Genomic DNA, 18,490 nt, shown 5'->3' on the forward strand with positions numbered 1-18,490 from the left:
CTCTGCTCATGATTCAACAATCACAGGGGCAGGAAAGACAGGATGCACATCCAGGCTGCTGAGCAAGGGTGTTACTGCTTGGCCTCTTGCTTTGAGGTGAATCCCTCATGGATGGCTTATGGCCTGAGTGAAGCCCGCATGGAAGGAAAACAGCACGGGGCATGACTGTGCACCCAGGGTGCCTACATAGTAATCTTTTCCCCAGGGACCGCCAGAAACATTTCTAATTTTTAGGCAAAGTCTGTATCACCAGCTAATGACACTCTCCTTTGGGAGTCTGGGCAACAGCTGGTTTCCTGCCTTAGAATAGTTTCCTGCAGTACAGGAAGTGAAGATTAGGTTTTGCAATCAATAGAAGGCTAATGGACTTTTTTGGGTATGTGTTTCTTTTGGAAGGAAGGACAGAGGGGTGTAATTAATCTGTACAAGCTTGGCTTTGAACTCCGAGATGAGCTTAACCCCTTTAGTTTTTGAGCACTATGTTACTCACCCTCCTAAGGACGATGGTGGTGTAGCCTTCCATTCATCTACTTTGAAAGATAATTAGTGTCTTGCTCCATGATGCTCCAAAATTTTGTCCTAGTTTTTAGAAAAAAAATTGGCTAGTCTTTGGCACTCTCAGCTTCTCCTTGCTGTGCTGGGAGCAATTGATATTCACACCCCATGCCTCAGGCAAGATGGTCGTAGAATGCAGCCAAACCCTTCTTTTGACTTGTGTTCTGGAGGACAGTTCCCACCCAGAGAAACCTGGTTTCCTGTGAGGGGGGGCACCATAATGAATGCATCAGAGTATATTTCTAGACCTTAGGGGTTTCGCTGGACTATATATACTAAGAGGTTCTGATGTGTCTATAAAAATAGTCAAGAATGTTAGTCTTGCTCCATCTCTTTTTCTGTCTCTCTTTTCCCATAAAGCTTTCCTAATCCATAAACTGAGAATAAAGTCCCACATATGACAAAAATTAGTGCCTCTTCTTCCCCCTCCACTTCATCTGCTCATTTTTCTTTCCTTTAGAGTTGTTACAGTGAACGGAAGAAAACACGGAATTTAGAGGCTTATGTGGAATGGTTTAATCGCCTCAGCTACTTGGTTGCAACGGAAATCTGCATGGTGAGAAAATGAATTTTCTCAGTCTCCTAGCTCTCTGCATTATTTTTCCATAGTTATTTCACATCTGTTGGGCCTGCATGTCGATAACTTTCCTCATTCTCCTTTTTCTCTACAGCCTGTGAAGAAGAAGCACCGGGCAAGGATGATTGAGTACTTCATTGATGTCGCTCGGGAGTGTTTTAACATCGGCAACTTCAATTCCTTAATGGCAATCATCTGTGAGTGTTTTCTGGCAGATACATGTCCTTTTTGTTTTATTCTTTATAAATCTTTATTTTTGGAAGTATTACATATGTCCCCCTTTTTCCCCTCCATTGCCCTCTCCCACCTCCTTTATTTTTATAGGTCCTGTGAAATGTAGCCACTGAAAATTTGCAAATAATACAGTTTTGTTAATGAAAACTGTACTTTTTAATCCTGAATTGTTTCAGTGTTCAGAATGCTTTAAATACCCAAATTGATACAAGTATGAATAATCTTTTAAAAGTACACTAGAATTCATGGAATATATTTAGTCATTTTATCCTCATCTGAATATTTACCTATAAAAGCTTATAAGTGAGATATTTTTCTAAATTGTGTTTAAAAAGTGGGGAGCTTTTGTATCCAGCATTATAGAAATATTTGATCTGAGACTAAAGTATATGATTCCATCAGCATGACAAGAGAGTGGCTTGAGAAACTGGAACATTTTCTGAATGCCATCTCTGAGTGCTTACCAGTGCAGACCTTATAACCTTGGAATGCAGATGTTGCTGCTTCTTTCTATCATGGGAATTTAAATGCCAGGGACCATGTGTCTTTCCATTCATCCTGTCAACATAGGGCATGGGGTTAGTTTTCCTAAATGATGCCTGTTATCTTGCCACATTGATTGACAAGGACTTTCTCATTAAAAGTGTCCTAATTCATATAATAAATGATATGGCTGTGCTATACATTGTTGGTACTCAGTAAATATGTGAATATTTACCTGACTCTTTGGAGTCAGGGTCAGTTTAAAGCCAGAGATTTATTAGGATCAAAATTCAGTAATCTCTCCTCTCACCAATTTCTCTTTCCATATCATTTCCACTTTGTCTTTTCCATAAAAATACTGGCCAAGTTTCTGCTCTTTATCTGGCTCACTCCATGAAAATAGTGAACAGAATCTATAATAATAAAAGTGTAATATGCTAATTAGACCGGACATCCTTCCTGATGAAGCCGGGGCTGCGAGGGAAGCCCAGGTCCCGGGTGCCAGAAGGAAGCCGGTGCTGGCAGCCAGGGGAAGGGAGGCCTACTCTTTTTTTAAAAATATATTTTATTGATTTTTTACAGAGAGGAAGGGAGAGGGATACAGAGTTAGAAACATCGACAAGAGAGAAACATCGATTAGCTGCCTCCTGCACACTCCCTACTGGGTATGTGCCCGCAACCAAAGTACACGCCCTTGACCGGAATCGACCTGGGACCCCTGAGTCCGCAGGCCGATGCTGTATCCACTGAGCCAAACCAGTTAGGGCAGGAAGGCCTACTCTTGTATGAATTTCGTGCATCAGGCCTCTAGTGATATATAAAAAGGTGACCTGATAGGTCCACGGTCTAGGTAATAGATGATGACTTAATTTTAAGTATATAAGAATTCATGAAATATGTTCAGTATTTATTTTTCCTCCCATACAATTAGGAAAATGTTAAGATAAGCCACATCATGGGAGAAAATATTTATCATATGTATAGTTGCAAAGAACTTGTATCTACAATCTAAGAACCCTACAAATCAATAGTAAGACAAATAACCCAGTAAAAAAGAAGTGCAAAATATTTGAATAGACACTTCACAAAAGAAGACATACTAGTGGATAATAAGTATATGAAAAGGTGCTCCATCTACATCATTCGTTATCCGAGAGATACAAATTAAAATCACAGTGAAGTACCACTTCACATACTGGAAGGACTAAAGTTCAAAAGATTGGTTGCATCAAATATTGGTGAGGATGTGGAACAAGTGGAACTCGTGGAACTCTCAGACATTCTTGGTGGGAGTGTAAAATGGTATTATACTTTGCAAAAACTGTTTGGCAGTGTCTTATAACGTTTAACTTATACTTAGTAGTGAACACTTTTTCAGAATATAAGTTAGAATGGCTTTTCTTATATCTCTCTTTCAACTTTCTCTCCCCCTCCCCATTTTAAATGCGAAGCTGGCATGAATATGAGCCCAGTGTCTCGACTAAAGAAAACTTGGGCCAAAGTGAAGACTGCGAAGTTTGATGTGCTTGAGGTATGTGTAGCTGATGTTTCGCTCCTAAGTGACATTTTATACCTGGAGAGTGGAATTCCTCTGTGTGATCTTGCCTTCTGATCAGATAGTTCTACACAGAGGAAAACCCACCTTACAGACCCAAGGGGAGGAAAGGAAGTAGAGTTGGAGGAGGGGGATAATCAGCGTGTAGACTAGACCTTTCATAGAGAGGACCGAAGAAATGGTGACCTGTCAGTCACATTCCATTGTGTGCCAGGATGGACTCTGGATCCAAAAACGGTTCAGAGTTCTACTTCAGTGTGTGTCTACTAACTTAATTTATTCACAGTGTCCCAAAGCAGGAGTTCCCCATCCCCGCAGAAATACTCATTCTCCATCCTTTCAATAAATTTAGCTAACCTGTGAAGAAGCCCTTCCCATATAGTTCTCAGGATACTAAGACTTACTCATATCATTATTGCCTTGGCGTATTGGTGCTTTGAATGCACTATCTTTGTAGACATTTATAAAATATTTTCCCCCCAACTTGGGGATTAACATTGGGTTTGTTACATTTTCTTTATTCATATTGTGTGATAAATACCTTCTTGTGAGGTAGTATGCCTCAATTATTTGTGAATGGTTTGTTACCTACAACAAAGCAGAAGTTCATGCTGAAGCGTTGGGTCACTGGATGATGGCTAACCATCAACTGACACATTAACCTTCAAATGAAACTGAGGTTGGCGTTTGACTCTGTTATCAGTTTGAAGTCTAATCTCAGCAGTTCACCTGGAAAGAATTTGGTCTGGGTTTAACATTTTCGAAGCTGACGTAGCGCTTGTATAAATAAACCAAACCTCAGGAAGGAAAGAAAACCTTTGTATTCTTATGTGTTTCATGCCTATGTGTGTATGAGAGAGGTAAATGACATTCTTAAGGAGTTCCCTAGTTATTTTGGATTTTTTTGTGTAGAGTTAAAAAGGATGATCTCGTAAACTTTCTGCAGGTGAGACGTAAATAGCTCACACTCTTCTCTCTCTTGCCTATAGCATCAGATGGACCCTTCCAGTAATTTCTATAATTATCGAACGGCTCTTCGTGGGGCAGCGCAAAGGTCTTTAACTGCTCACAGTAGCAGAGAGAAGGTATGTGTTTACAGGCATTCTAGTCATGGTAGAGTTGCCATGTATTGCATGTGTGAACTGTTAGGCTGAGCTGCTTTTACCTGTTCAAATCTAAGAAGGTTGATACCCTGTGGAAATTGTATTGCTCGCCGCATAGGGAAGGGGGGAGGGGGGCTAAGAGAAAGTCAGGCTGCGGGAGGAGAAAGGGTAACTTGGTGTAGAATTTTTCAAATGTATATTACCTGTGTTATTATTGCGTTATTTAAATGATTATTTTATAATGTGTCTTAGTTGCATTTCAAGCAATCCATTAAGTCATCTGTTAAGATGATTTATAGTATTAGAGAGTAATTTGATTGAATAGGAAATACATGTTTAAGCTCTGCACAAGGTAGCTAACTTACTATAACCTTTTCTTTTAAAAGAATCGGCTTACCTCCCATGGTTAAGTCATTTATTTTCAGAAAGTAGGTTAGTGGCTGTAGCATTTGGCTTGCTATTACTCATCGGATATGTGGGTGGCAGAAAAAGTACAGAATGATGTTTGAGAAATTAATTATTGTGACTGTATCTACCCTGCCCTTAAACAGTGGCATGCTATCCTGTACCCTGAGGGTCCTTTCTTGGCACATTTCAGTGTTGTATTTCCTTTCCTGGGAAGGATTAGCTGGTTGGACATTTGGATATCATGTTATCTGAGGAGTAGAGACCTGCTTGTGGGAAAGGGCTGATGAAGGTTGCTTGACAAAAGTTATTTTCTGTATAGATTCTGTCTGTCTTTTAACTTAAATTATATCTTCAACTAATAGAAGAAAATAAAGGTAAAAAATACTTCAGGGCTTCCCCCCAGAAAGCTTCAGCCTCCGTGATCTAAAATAAAAACAAACACAAAAATAACTCCTTATTTTAAGAAGGCTAAATTAAGTCTCCACAAAATCTGAAATAGCAGTTCTGATCATGTTTGAGAGGTTTTATAAATGCATTAACTTTTCTTTAAATAAACAAATCAGGTCAGAGGAAGGATGAAGCAGAATTCACTTCTCTAAATTAGCCCCATGGAGTTCACCAGCTTTTCAATTTTACCTGCCCAAATCCCCGTACTCCTGTGACTAGATTGAGAAGAGAGCTAATCAGAAGTTTTCCAAGCTTTCGAAAATGAGCACGTGCATGGGAATGTCCCAGCACCCTGAAGCGTGAGGATGTGTTGGAGGCTGTCCGCAGCTTCTCACTTGCCTCTGAGCCTCTGCGTATTGGACGCAGGGCTCCCTCTGCATGTCTGCATGGCCCTCACTGAGGGCTTGGTGGGCTCCACCTCAGTGAGGCAGCCACAGAATCAGCTCTCTTAGCAGGGAGCTGTGGCAGTGGCCAGAATAATTTTCATTAAATAGTGTACTTGTGAGCCTCTAGTAGCTTTTTCTAGGGAAAAAACAAAACAAAACACCTCCACCAAAGTATTTACCTTTTATGTAATAAATGCTTAGTTTTGTTGTTTTTTTTAAAACCAGTTCTGTGTGAGCATGTGAATTGTATTCTCTAATTCATAAAACAAATGAAATCACCACCATTAAAAAGCACACACGCTGTTTCTCTTTCACAGTTGGTCTCAAAGGCTGTGGATATAAACATTTCTAGATAAAATCCATCTTTTATTCAAGAGACTTGGGATTCTTTTTCTTTTTTGAAGTGAGGGTGAACTCATGCCATTTTAAAACCTTCCTGGCCACATAATTAGAGTACTAGAATCTTTAGTATTCTTTCAGATCTCGAGTGTATGCGGCCAAAGTGGCATATCTAACACTGCATTATAGAACAAATCAAATCTGTCTTCCACACAGGGGCCTTCAATGTCCTTCTGATTTGTTGTTGTTGTATTTTCCTGTGGGAACATTTGTCTTCGGGTTTTTAACCATTCTTGGTTCGCTTGTATGGTTATAACTCCTTTGGCCATTCTCCTTGTGTTCCTGGGAACTTGTTCATGCTCAATAGCCTTCATTTCTAGGTGTGGACTTGATTATGCCTTTAAGGCGTAGTGGCTGGATCTCTTAATTGAGCACATTTTGAGAGGGAATTGGAAGACATTATTTTTTGAGACGTTCTCCCATGAAAGGCATCATTGGCAAAACTTCCTAGAAACCAGACTTTCGCTCACTCCTGTTAGTAATAACCCGTGCATTCACCTAAGCTCAGGGAAATTCAAAGGCCTTGGACTCGCCTGATTTTTCCTTGTTGGATTTAGTAGATAGGGAAGAGAGAGCTGAAGGGAACTATCTATAAGTGAGTGAGAAGTTAAAGAAGACTTTTTCTTGCAGATGAGCCTAAGGAACAGAGCAGGGAAGTATCTTGAGGAAGATTACTTATATTTCTACTAGAGGCCCAGTGCATGAAATTCATGCAGGGGCGGGGGGCGGGGGGGCGGGGGGGTGGTCCCTAAGCCCGGCCTGCACCCTCTTGCAGTCCTAGAGCCCTCGCTCCTTACCGCCTGCCTGCTTACTGCTCCTTACTGCTCAGCTCCCTGCTCCTCAGTGCTGCCACAGAGTCAGGAGAGGCTCCCGCCACTGCGCTTGCCAGCTGTAATCCCGGCTTCTGGCTGAGCAACGCTCCCCCTATGGGAGCACACTGACCACTAGGGGGCAGCTCCTGCATTGAGCGCCTGCCCCCTGGTAGTCAGTGTGCATCATAGCGACTGGTGGTTCTTGTTCTGCTGAAATGATCGCTTAGGCTTTTATTATATAGATTTTCTGGAAGAGTGATTCAGTCAGTAGTGGAGCATCATACCAGCATCATGAATGCAAAAACTACATAAGATATAGCCTTGGCCACCCAACAAGAGGCACATGACATGAACTTATGAAAAGTTTAACTATCACTATGAGACATAAATTATCAGCACTCCCTGGCTCTCACAGCCCAGCACTGCAGAATAGAGCACAGAAATAGAGTTCTTGCTCAAAAGCGGTCACACCATGTAAATATTGCACCTCAGTTATAATAGAGCTTCATTTCCCGGCAGCTGCCTTATGATGATGTATTCTTAGTATCTTTTAAGTGCATCACTAATGTATCTGTCCCTTTGTATGGGCCCCATTGGATTTTTGGGAGTGCTTCAGTGAAGTCAAACCTGTATTATTTAATTTAATCCTCACCACGACTCAAGGAGGTAGTTGCTGCTGTTTTCATTTTAAGGTGAGGACACTAGGCTTCCTTAGTATGTTAGGCTTTACCAGGGGTTGGTAAACATTTTCCATTAAGGAGCAGATTATAAATATTTTAGGGTTTGTGGGCTGTACCTTTTCTGTTGCAGCTACTCAACTCTGACATAGTAGCACAAAAGCAGGCACAGACGTGTGGATGAATGACCGTGGCTGTTCTCCAGTAAAGCTCTCTGGCTACTGTAATTGGAATTTCGTATCATTTTCATGCTCATGAAATGTTATTCATTTGATATTTTTCCAGCCATTTAAAACTGTAAGCCATGCGGCTCTTAAGCTATCCCCAAACAGGTGGTGGGCTGGGGCCAGGCCACGGCCACAGTGTGCAGACCCCTGCCTCATGTTGCCAGTAAATTGTGGAGCCAGATTTTAAACGGATGCCTGGCAGAGTCCCAAGACCAGTGCTTCCTAGTCACAAGTGGTCTTTCCAAGAAACGAGGTTCGGCTGTGCTTTTATCATTGGTACTGTGCCTGTTTAATTCTAAAATTAACAGAAACAGTAACATTTGAAAGAAGAGGAGGATCTTGCATAATTCAGTTTAAGAGATTTTCACCACAGACAATAGCAAATGATTAACAGTATATTCAAAGAGGCTGTCAGAACCGAGATTCACTTTGAAACAGTGAATTTTCAGAGATCAATGAAAGAAAAATAATCAAAGTTGGGTAATGACTTTAGGGGAAAATCTGAATTTCTCTCTAGAAGTGGAAATTGATATTTAATATTTTGGGGTCTGAGCCAAAATGTATGTTTTGCAGACCTCCCATTCATTTAGTATAGGTGTGTCCCATGAATCGTAAGCTTAGGGAAACTTAAAAAACTTGCTCTTGGGTAAACAAAATAGGCCCACAATTTGTGTGTGGAGCACTATTTGCATCGTTGCAATTTTAGAATCTTTAAAATCATGTTGGCATTTGAGGGAAAGTGGAAGCTACTGTGCCTGAGCTTTGTTCTTCCTTCATTAGGGGCGTGATAGGATTTAGGGCACTCTTAGAGATGATTATTACTTTAAGTTAGTTAATTAAATACTACTCATCAAACTAAAGATGAGAGGCAGGCAAGTCTTACTAAAAAAGGCTCAGTGTTTTTTAAGTAACCATTAATTTTAATGTGCACATTTATATTCCTCCTTCACTTGAGCTCATCTCACAACATATTGTGCAAGGTACTTCTTCGGTGATTTCCCGTGAGAACAGGTGCTAACTTGTTCTGTTCATTCGAAGGCCAGGTTTACTCAGTAGGAAGTTTGTATTAACTAATACCAAAAACCCTGAGCACTTACATCATCTTGAGCAATGTCTTCTAGAGTAAAATGAAGTGTTCATCTGAAAAAATTCATCCAAAATGTAGAATCTAAATGATGTAACAGTTCAGATTCTAGCAGGAAGGGAGGTCATACCTCTTGAAATCTTGGTACCTGCAATGACAGGTATTCTATTAATAATTTGCTAAATTAAAAGCAAGAGTTATTGTAGATCTTTTTTTCTTGATTATAGTTAGAATGGTCAGATGTTTTTATATGCTATTGCATTGAGAAAAATAGGAAAACTGGGGGAATAAAGAAGCCATCCACTTTCCAATGCTATTCGTCTTTACTATGGTTTGGTTATTAAGAGCATTTGTGTCTTCAGCAAAATTATGTAAGGGAGTAAACTGCTGTCATGGGAGGTAGACAAAACACTGATTCTTAATTCACCCCGGCCTTTTAGTTAATCCAGAGTTAATGTTATTCATTAATTTCTTGTATTGTTTAATGAGAGGAGAAAAGTTTATTTGCCCCAAACAAACCAGAATCTCTTTTGTTTTCTTTAGATTGTGATACCATTCTTCAGTCTTTTAATCAAAGATATTTACTTTCTCAATGAGGGCTGTGCCAACCGCCTTCCAAATGGCCATGTCAACTTTGAGGTAAGTGTACAAATCTGAGCAGAGAGAGCATTGCACCTCAGGCCAGGCAACCGAAGCTGATTCTGAAGTTCTAAACATTGAATGAATGGTTACCTGTACCAGGGGTGGGTAACATTCAGCCCTCAGGCCTTATAAGACCCGAAAAATCATTTGGTCTGGCCCTACCAAGGCATTAGGGGTGAGTTAATTAAATGTTTGACCATATATAGCAGGCTGATTTTTAAGTTGATAATTTTATATGGCCCAGGAATAATGTTATACATATCCAGATGACCCTTGGCAAAAAGGAAGGTTCCCCATCCCTGAATACCTAGCAGATACCTAGACCTAATTTTTATTAAATTAAGAAAATGATGTAGTCCAGAAAATTAGAAGCCAGAGAAAAACATTAAATGGAATTGGCTCTTCGAAGCTTATACTTTGTGATGACTGCTTTTAAATTCTTTGATTCTTTTCTAGAAATTTTGGGAACTGGCCAAACAAGTGAGTGAATTCATGACGTGGAAACAAGTGGAATGTCCATTTGAGAGGGACCGGAAGATCTTGCAATATCTGCTCACAGTGCCAGTCTTCAGTGAAGACTGTGAGTAGGCCATTCCGCTGAGCTGCCATCCATGGCCCCAGACCCTGTTGTTGGGGAATTAGTGTATAAATGCTGGTCCTTCATATAGTATGAGGCCTGTCTTCTGATCTACTCAGTCTTTAAAAGCACAGAAAACCATAGTATTTATCCCTAACATATTTTCCACACACTCACTCAATATTCACCCATAAAGAGTATGTTTCTGGGTTTAAACATTCTAATATGAGATCTGCAGAGGTTTGGGCATCAATAAAGAGTTTTCAAAGGATTTTTCCCCCCTTGTTTGGGATTGCTTCATTAGAGAAAGATGTTTTGTGATATATTGATATTCAAGTTAATTTGAGTAAACAAACAAATAGTTCATTGCTACCCCCTGCTGTTTGAAAAAGTAGTAGAAAGTCTTTAGGGAATTTGAGGCAGATATAAAGTGATTGATGATATACAGAAAAAATTGGCCAAAGGAGAGCTAAGGTTTATAAAAGACTTGTGGATTTATTCTATTGATTTTTTTGATCCTAATATTATAGAAATCAATAGCATCTATTTACTGATAATATCCTATGGTACATGCATAGTGTTCATGATAATGCCTGAAGAACATTTTGAATGAATATTATCACTCTTGAGGGGACTTGATCATTTTAAACCTCTACATAAGATTGATAACAAGCTTTTAAATCTTTAGTTGAAAATGCTTTTCGATTTAAAAATAAATAAAAGTATATTAGGAGGATGGAAAATTAGCCTTGAAAATCAGGCTTATTACCTAAGTCAGCGGTTCTCAAGCTGTGGGTCACGACCCCTTTGGCGGTCAAACGACCCTTTCACAGGGGTTGCCTAAGACCATCCTGCATATCAGATATTTACATTACGATTCATAACAGTAGCAACATTACAGTTATGAAGTAGCAACAAAAATAATTTTATGGTTGGGTCACAACATGAGGAACTGTATTTAAAGGGCCAGAAGGTTGAGAACCACTGAGCTAAGTGTTATTTTAAAAAGATGAAGGCTACCAGGAGTAGATCCTCCTTCCATCCCCTTTGTAAAGAACATAAATGTGAGTGTATGATAGCTCCATGGCTTGTATTTGTAAACCCATTGTTTGGCCTCATAAATTGTCTCATAGTTAAGTTCCACTTTGGCCCAGAGGCCCTTCAGTTTTTGCTGAGATGGTCAATCCGAGGCAAAGTGATGTTACGTGTTCTTAATAAAACTATGACCATTCTTAGTCACAGCTGGTGTGCTGAGGAATGTGTTTGCTAGAGCGTTTGGCTCAGGTTGAACAGGGGATGGGTGGTGGTGGCTAATCTATCAGGAGAAAGATCCAGTGTTAATGCGTTCTTACTTTTGGTTGATTGTAGCTCTGTACTTGGCTTCCTATGAGAGTGAAGGACCTGAAAATCATATAGAGAAAGACAGATGGAAGTCTTTAAGGTGGGTGTCATTGCTTCTTATTGCTGCACACATTTAAAGGAGATGTTGCCTTCCCTGAAGAAAGCCACATGCTTTCTGCAGGAAGTCCCTATGTGTGTGTTCCACGTCCTGTGTGTCTTGCCTCTTATTAACTGAATTTTTGTGGCTTAAAATCCTCATTGCCATCATTCAGTCTTATTGTCTTTCAGAGATGCATGGTGTCCGTTTTTTTTTTTCCTCCCATTATTTTATGGAATGAGGAACTGAAATTACTCCTTGGTGTGGTAAAAGAACAGTGACTCATTGTCTTCGTCTGAAAGATAAGAAGTTCAGACTATATTTCTGAATAGTTCTTACACTATTTAATTAGACCTGAGATAAAAGAGACCTAAGTGCCAGTTGGTTCAGTAAATTTGAGTGGGTCATATACCGACTGGATCTGGGTCCCCACTTTGGTTTGAGAGAGAGAAAGTTGGAATTTTAAACATAACCCAGCATCTTTTCAAGTTTAAAAATTTGTGTTAATCAATTAGTATTTTCAAATAAATGTAGTTTCAAACAAAACTAGGATAGGTAAATTTATATTTTAACCATTTGAGATACTTTAATAGGCAATAGCACCCTAGCTGGTTTGGCTCAGCAGATAGAGTGTCAGCCTGTGTACCAAAGGGTCCCGGGTTCGATTCTGGTCAAGGGCATGTACCTTGGTTGCAAGCTCCTCCCCAGGACGGGCACTGATCAGGGCTCATTCAGGAGGCAACCAATCGAGGTGTTTCTCTCACATTGATATTTCTCTCTCTGTCTTTCCCTCTCTTTTCCACTCTCCCTAAAAATCAATGAAAAAATATCCTTGGGTGAAGATTAACAACAATAAAAAAAATAGGCAATAGCATCCCAGGATATCCTATATAATAAAAGCCTAATATGCTAAGTGTCTGGTTGTCCATTCAACCAAAGTATAATATGCTAATGATATGCTAAGGCCGCTCAACCACTCCCTATGATGTGCATTGACCACCAGGGGGCAGACGCTCCGACTGGTAGGTTAGCTTGCTGCTGGGGTCTGGCCGATCGGGACTGAGTAAGATGGGCTGGACACACTCTGGAGTCCTCCCGCGGCCCCTCCCTGGCTGGCCAACCTCCTGCGCCCCTCCCCAGCTCTGATCATGCACCGGCGGGGTCCCTCGGCCTGGCCTGCACCCTCTCACAATCCGGAACCCCTCAGGGGATGTCAAAGAGCGGGTTTCAGCCCAACCCCACAGGCCAGGCTGAGGGACCCCACTGGTGCACACATTCATGCACCGAGTCTCTAGAAATAATATAATCAAAATTTCAATATTTGTTTTTCTGCTAAGACACTCTGGGAATGTGTACCTTTTTATACTAGGGTTGACAAGCACATTCTCTCTTCTTCCTACAGTCATTTGCGAGCCTTCATTAAATGATGTTGGACTAGGTTTCATGAACCAGGGCAAATATCTAAGATGTATTTGGTTTTGTGCAATTTTGTTTGTTTCAGTGGACAGTTTAGGCCTTCCTTGTACTTCTCACTGAGGAGGCTGAGGTACATTGGCACTGAACTTATTATACGTAGCACAAATTGGGGTGAAGGTAGAGGACTGGAGATGCTTTTATCCCCAGACACAGACATGAAGACGGTATGGCCAACACCTGGAATCATGGGAATGTACAGCTTGCTGGGCTGATGCCTGGTTCTACTTTTATGAAGTTTTGTGCCTGCTAATGGCACATTTACTGAAAATCATTTATTTCTTTATGCTGGTATTAAATATTACCTACACTCTTAAATATCATTCATGTGTAAAACATGAGCTTCAGAGTACGCATCTTGCTGGATAAAAGATTTGGGAATTCCTTTTTTAAATTACCCTTTTTAGATAAAATTTGCCTTCCCTATTTCTTTTTTTAATCCTCCTTTCTGTTTTTAAAAACATTATGTTGGTACCACCCCTGAGTACAACTTAACTATTGTTATTTTTCTTATAGATTTTTAAAAAATTGTTATGCAACTGAGTTCACTATATATAAATGTTATCTGCATTACCTATGAAGTCCAGACATACTGAAATAATCCAGAGGTGCCACATACTTGTCTAGTTGTTATTCTCTTGGATTGTTATTATTTTATGCCATATTCCTATTGAATATAGTTCATTGTGATAATTTGCAAAGTCACATATGTTAAGTGGATACTAACACTAAGTACTCTACCTGAAAACTTGTATTTATGTTGGCTTTGAAGGCAGTAAGTTCTGTTAGTAAAACGGTTGATAGTGAAAGCTAAATATTGAATGATGTACTTTCTTCCCATATTTGTATGTACTGTACACACAGTACAGAACAACAGTTAACACTTGAATCGTTGAAATGTGACCCTAAAATTTAGTAGAGAATTTGGAAATGTGAAGTGAATGAAAGGTTGCACTGTACTGGCGTAAATTCATCCACCATTGTACCCAACTCAGAAGTGCTCAGTAATAATGCTTCTGGAAGAAGTGGCACAAATAGATTGAATGGCATATGAGGGGAATACGTATATAAACCCAGGAGAGATGTATTATTGGTATAAAAGACTAGTTTTCATACTAAAATGGCTTGTAAGGAACCTTGAAGAACAAACTCTTCTTTGTGTCTGGGTTTAAGGCATGAACTCTGCCTCTTCCCCCATCCTGTCCAATTTTAATGCCCCGCTGTAAGGCCTCCCACTCCCTGGCCCAGCTCTCTCCTAAGCTCATGCATTCGAAGGCTGTCTTCCTCTCCTGTCAGACCCCGTGCTGTTTTGCAGTGCATGTCCTTCCTTTTCCTACTCAGTGAGCCCCATAAGGGCAGCGCGGGGTCTTCCCTCAGGCTGGACACCCCCGCCTGCAGGGTTGAGGACTGAGATCCGGCCCCTGCAGGTGTGGGCCAGGCACAGCACCCACAGAGAGGATAAAGAAAAGAAAGTAGGTTGTGATCATTTGCAAAGCCACATATGTTAAGTGGATACTAAGACTAATTATTCACCTGAAAGCTTCTATTTACGTTGGCTTTGAAGGCAGTAAGATATTTTTAAATAGACACTTTTCCTGCTGGCCTGAGAGCCATTCACTCAGACACTTAAGTTTAGCAGTGACAATGACAGACACACCTCTGAGGGCAAACACACTTCTTGTCACTTGCCATTTAGAAGCCCTGGTGGGCATGGAATGTGAGGATGTTTATGTTTCCTAAATTAACCCATTGGTGATAAGACCAGTACGTATCTAAAAGCTTTTTATCGTTAATGACTTTTTGTTGTTGTTGTTAATATATTTTTATTGATTTCAGAGAGGAAGGGAGAGGGAAAGAGAGATAGAAACATCAATGATGAGAGAGAATCATTGATTGGCTGCCTCCTGCACACCCCACACTGGGGATCGAGCCCACAATCCGGGCATGTGCCCTGACTGGGAATCGAACCATGACTTCCTGGTTCATAGGTCAACACTCAACCAGTGAGCCACCCTGGCTGAGCTTTATTGTTGTTTTAATATAAAGCCACTCAAGATATAGACTTATCTATAAACAAAGTTTTTGCCATATCCATTAATATATATTTATTTTAAGTGACTAGCAGTTCTCCCCCAAAAAATAGGACAGCATAATATTTTTTCTTCCTTTTTTAAAATATGTAAAAAAAAAAAAAAAAACCAACAAACTTAAAACACAGGAAAAATGCAACTAGTGTTAGGCAAGGCGTTTTAATCCTATTTCAAATAACCCTGACACATTTGTTCTTATATTGTCTTCTTTATTCCTCAGGTCCAGCCTTCTAGGCCGAGTTTAACAAACGGGATGCTGGCTGCCGCTGTGTCACGCCGTCATTGAGGGGCTGGCCTTGGTTGTCGGGCACCTGGGACTGCAAACAGTCAGGAAGGCCCCGCAAGCCTTGATTTGTAAGGGACCTTGAAGAACAGACTCTGGAGAGCAGACGGGGAACTCGTTCCCCACAGCTGACAGACTGACTCGGATCTTGTGAGACTGAAATGTGCACTGAAGACACTCGAGAAAGAATCCTCTGAAGATCCCAGCTCTGCACATGACTCATCTCCTGGAATTTCCATGTGACTCACAGCTCTGCACCTGGATGGAGCTTTCTTTTGTGTGTGTTTTTATTATTGGTTGAACATTTGCTGCTAATGGGACTTGTCCAGCTGAGCGCTGGCTCGTAGGAAGCCCATGTTTCTTTGTTAACTTAAATGGAGGAGGGAGAGGAAAAATCCCTCCCATTCGATCGCAAACTTCAGCTCGGTGAATGGCCAGGAGAGGAAGACTGGTTGAAAGCTGGCTGTGGACTTCGTTTCCCTTAGTGTGTGCTGTGTTGTGAATTCCTCTCCTCCCTCTTCCGACAAAGTTTTGAGTTGGCTGCTGGTTAGCAAACTCCTTTTTACCCACATAAGTTATTTAATATAATAATGAAGCTCAACACTGTGGTAGGAAAATAGCCACTAGGAAAAAGAAAAAGCAGAGTTTGTCATTGGACTGCTTCATGTTCTCGAAAGCGTTCTTGTTTCCTTTACCCCTCTGAGCTGTTTACAGCTGACCACTGTGTTGCACAGATGTATTTTTCAGTAGTTTTTTTGTTACTTAGTTTTCCATGACTCATATTTTTTTTCTCTTGTATATTTAAATTATCTGACTTTAAGGGTCTTGGAAAAACCCAGGCCTAATTACAACTTAATTTTTTTTTAACAGAGTTATTTTTCATTGCCTTTTGGAGGCTGTCGGTGACTAAACATGTGAACAAAGAATACGTTGGAAAGGTTACCACCCCCATGCCACCCCCGCCCCCACTACAGCCGTGCACAAAGCAAATGAAAAACATCTTGCTGTTAACTCAAAGGTCAACCTAACTGTGAAAATTGTTCACCTTGTTAAACATCTCAATAAGTCTGTAGTTGCTCTGCAAAAAGGCATTGTACTTATTTACTCTAGGAGAAGCTGTAGAGTAGTAAACCGTGCTAATGAACAAAACAAAACATCGTGCTCAAAACAGAGATGTATTTGAAAATCTTAATGACGTGGTTTCAGAAAACAGCATGTGTGTGTGCTGCACGCCATCCCAGCAGACCTGCCATGTCTCCAAGTTCTCCCTTTAGCATCATCAATATAGTTCATACTCTGCAGCTGGACTGGTGGCGTCTTTTCTTCTATGGGTGGGTGGTTGGGTGGGGGTGGGCTGTCATTGCCCAAGTGCAGCTCAAATGACCGTCTAAAAGTGTGTGTGTCCTTAGGAAGTGGCCTTTGGGGGTATGTATGTGGACACTGAATTGATGAAAATGAATCATAGTTAGCATTTAATAATCATTACTTTGAGCTGAGGCCCGAGCACTAAGTGTTTAGCATAGATCATCATCCCCACTTCTTAGGTGCGGAAACAGCCATATTAATAATAATGATTTGTTCAAGGCCACAATGCTAATGAGAAGCCCAGTGACTTAAACTAAGCCTTCTAATTCCAGAGCCAAGCTTCCCACCCACCACCAAGCCTTCGCAAACCTCAGCATCACCTTCAAACTTGCAGATAACCTGTGAATCTTCTGGAGTGGGGCTCCGGGGGTGCTGATGCTGCTGGTCCTGGAATCAGCTTAGAGTAGCAAGACACCCCCCAAAGCTGCTTCCTTTCCCGCTGCATTGCTTGTCCCTGAACTTTGTGGCCCTGTAGTTGTTGTCCTGACAGCAGTGATGTTTAACTTGCAACCATCTACGTCAGGAGTCAGCAAGCAGTGGGCTACTGGCCAAATCTGCCCCTTTCCTACAGCCCACAAGGTAACAGTGGTTGGAAAAAAAAATAGAAATAATACTGCCTAATACATGAAAATTACATGGAACTCAAATTTCAGTGTCCATAAATAAAGTTTTATTGGAACACCGCCACACTCATTTGTTTATGCATTTTTCTTGTGGCTGCTTTTGGCTACAGAGCCTTGTAGTTGCAACAGAGACTGGATGGCCAGCCCTCAAAGCCTCAAATATTTGCTCTCTGACCCTTTAAAGAAAGTTTGCTGACTCCTGACTCCTGATCCTAAGTGGTTCTTTTGAGCATTACAATGAGTTTGCAAAAATGCCATCAGCTCTCTATTATAACATTAGATATATAAATGTGGCTACTGAAAAAATTTTCCTAAAGTACTATTAGGCCTAAAACGTGATTCTGAGGCCATTTAATCAATGAGTTTCACAGAATTCCCATTCTCACACATAGCCTCTTGTGTGTTTTTTGTTTTGTTTTGTTTTAAATATATTTTTTATTGATTTCAGAGAGGAAGGGAAAAGGAGGGAGAGAGGGAGAAACAGCAATGATGAGAGAGAATAATTGATCAGCCACCTCCCACATGCCCCCACGGTTACACATAAAGCCCACAACTCGGGTATGTGCCCTGATCATGAATTGAACCTGGACTTCCTGGTTCATAGGTCGATGCTCAACAACTGAGCCACACCAGCTCTTGTTTTAATGTCCGAATAATCCAGAAATTTAGACCATGCATTAACTTGTCTGTGGAAATCAATTACTCTCCTCCTCTTAGTGCTACGTGTGGATTTGGACTCCCAGCGGGTAACTGGTGCATTTATAATTCGTGTAGCTGGCTGGAAGCCTGAGTAAACACGGCATGAGCGGCAGCAGGCGGTGTCAGTCGGAGACTCCCATTCAGGATGTGTCCTGTCACGGCACGCCAGGCTTTGCTAAGCAGCAGGCTTTGAGCTGAGGCCCGAGGGAGCCTCAGAACATGCTGGGTTCAGTAGAGCAGTGAGAGTACACCTTTCACTCTTTGAGGTGCCCCTTGTTTTTCAGGACACGGGTTCCCCAGGGGTGGCCTTTCATGGAACAAAGAACAGACAGCCATCAGAAATGGGTGGTCTT

At 40.9% G+C, this 18,490-nt stretch overlaps 1 protein-coding gene across 3 annotated transcripts in view; it reads left to right on the forward strand.

Annotated features, from left to right (window-relative positions):
* RASGEF1B (RasGEF domain family member 1B) overlaps positions 1 to 16,751 on the forward strand; it is a 36,671-nt gene extending 19,920 nt beyond the window's left edge. For 2 of the 3 annotated variants that reach the window (XM_059667373.1, XM_059667360.1), the window contains 8 exons: positions 1,016 to 1,111; positions 1,227 to 1,329; positions 3,301 to 3,380; positions 4,394 to 4,489; positions 9,491 to 9,586; positions 10,046 to 10,169; positions 11,535 to 11,607; positions 15,388 to 16,751. In XM_059667373.1, the coding sequence (XP_059523356.1) occupies positions 1,016 to 1,111; positions 1,227 to 1,329; positions 3,301 to 3,380; positions 4,394 to 4,489; positions 9,491 to 9,586; positions 10,046 to 10,169; positions 11,535 to 11,607; positions 15,388 to 15,412 (693 nt within the window). In that variant the 3' untranslated portion in view covers positions 15,413 to 16,751. The remainder of the gene's footprint in view (positions 1 to 1,015; positions 1,112 to 1,226; positions 1,330 to 3,300; positions 3,381 to 4,393; positions 4,490 to 9,490; positions 9,587 to 10,045; positions 10,170 to 11,534; positions 11,608 to 15,387) is intronic. The other variant, XM_059667367.1, reaches the window with a different exon arrangement.
* Positions 16,752 to 18,490: the final 1,739 nt, after the last annotated feature.

Source organism: Myotis daubentonii, chromosome 1 (genome assembly GCF_963259705.1).
Source record: "Myotis daubentonii chromosome 1, mMyoDau2.1, whole genome shotgun sequence".
NCBI classification, from domain to species: domain Eukaryota; kingdom Metazoa; phylum Chordata; class Mammalia; order Chiroptera; family Vespertilionidae; genus Myotis; species Myotis daubentonii.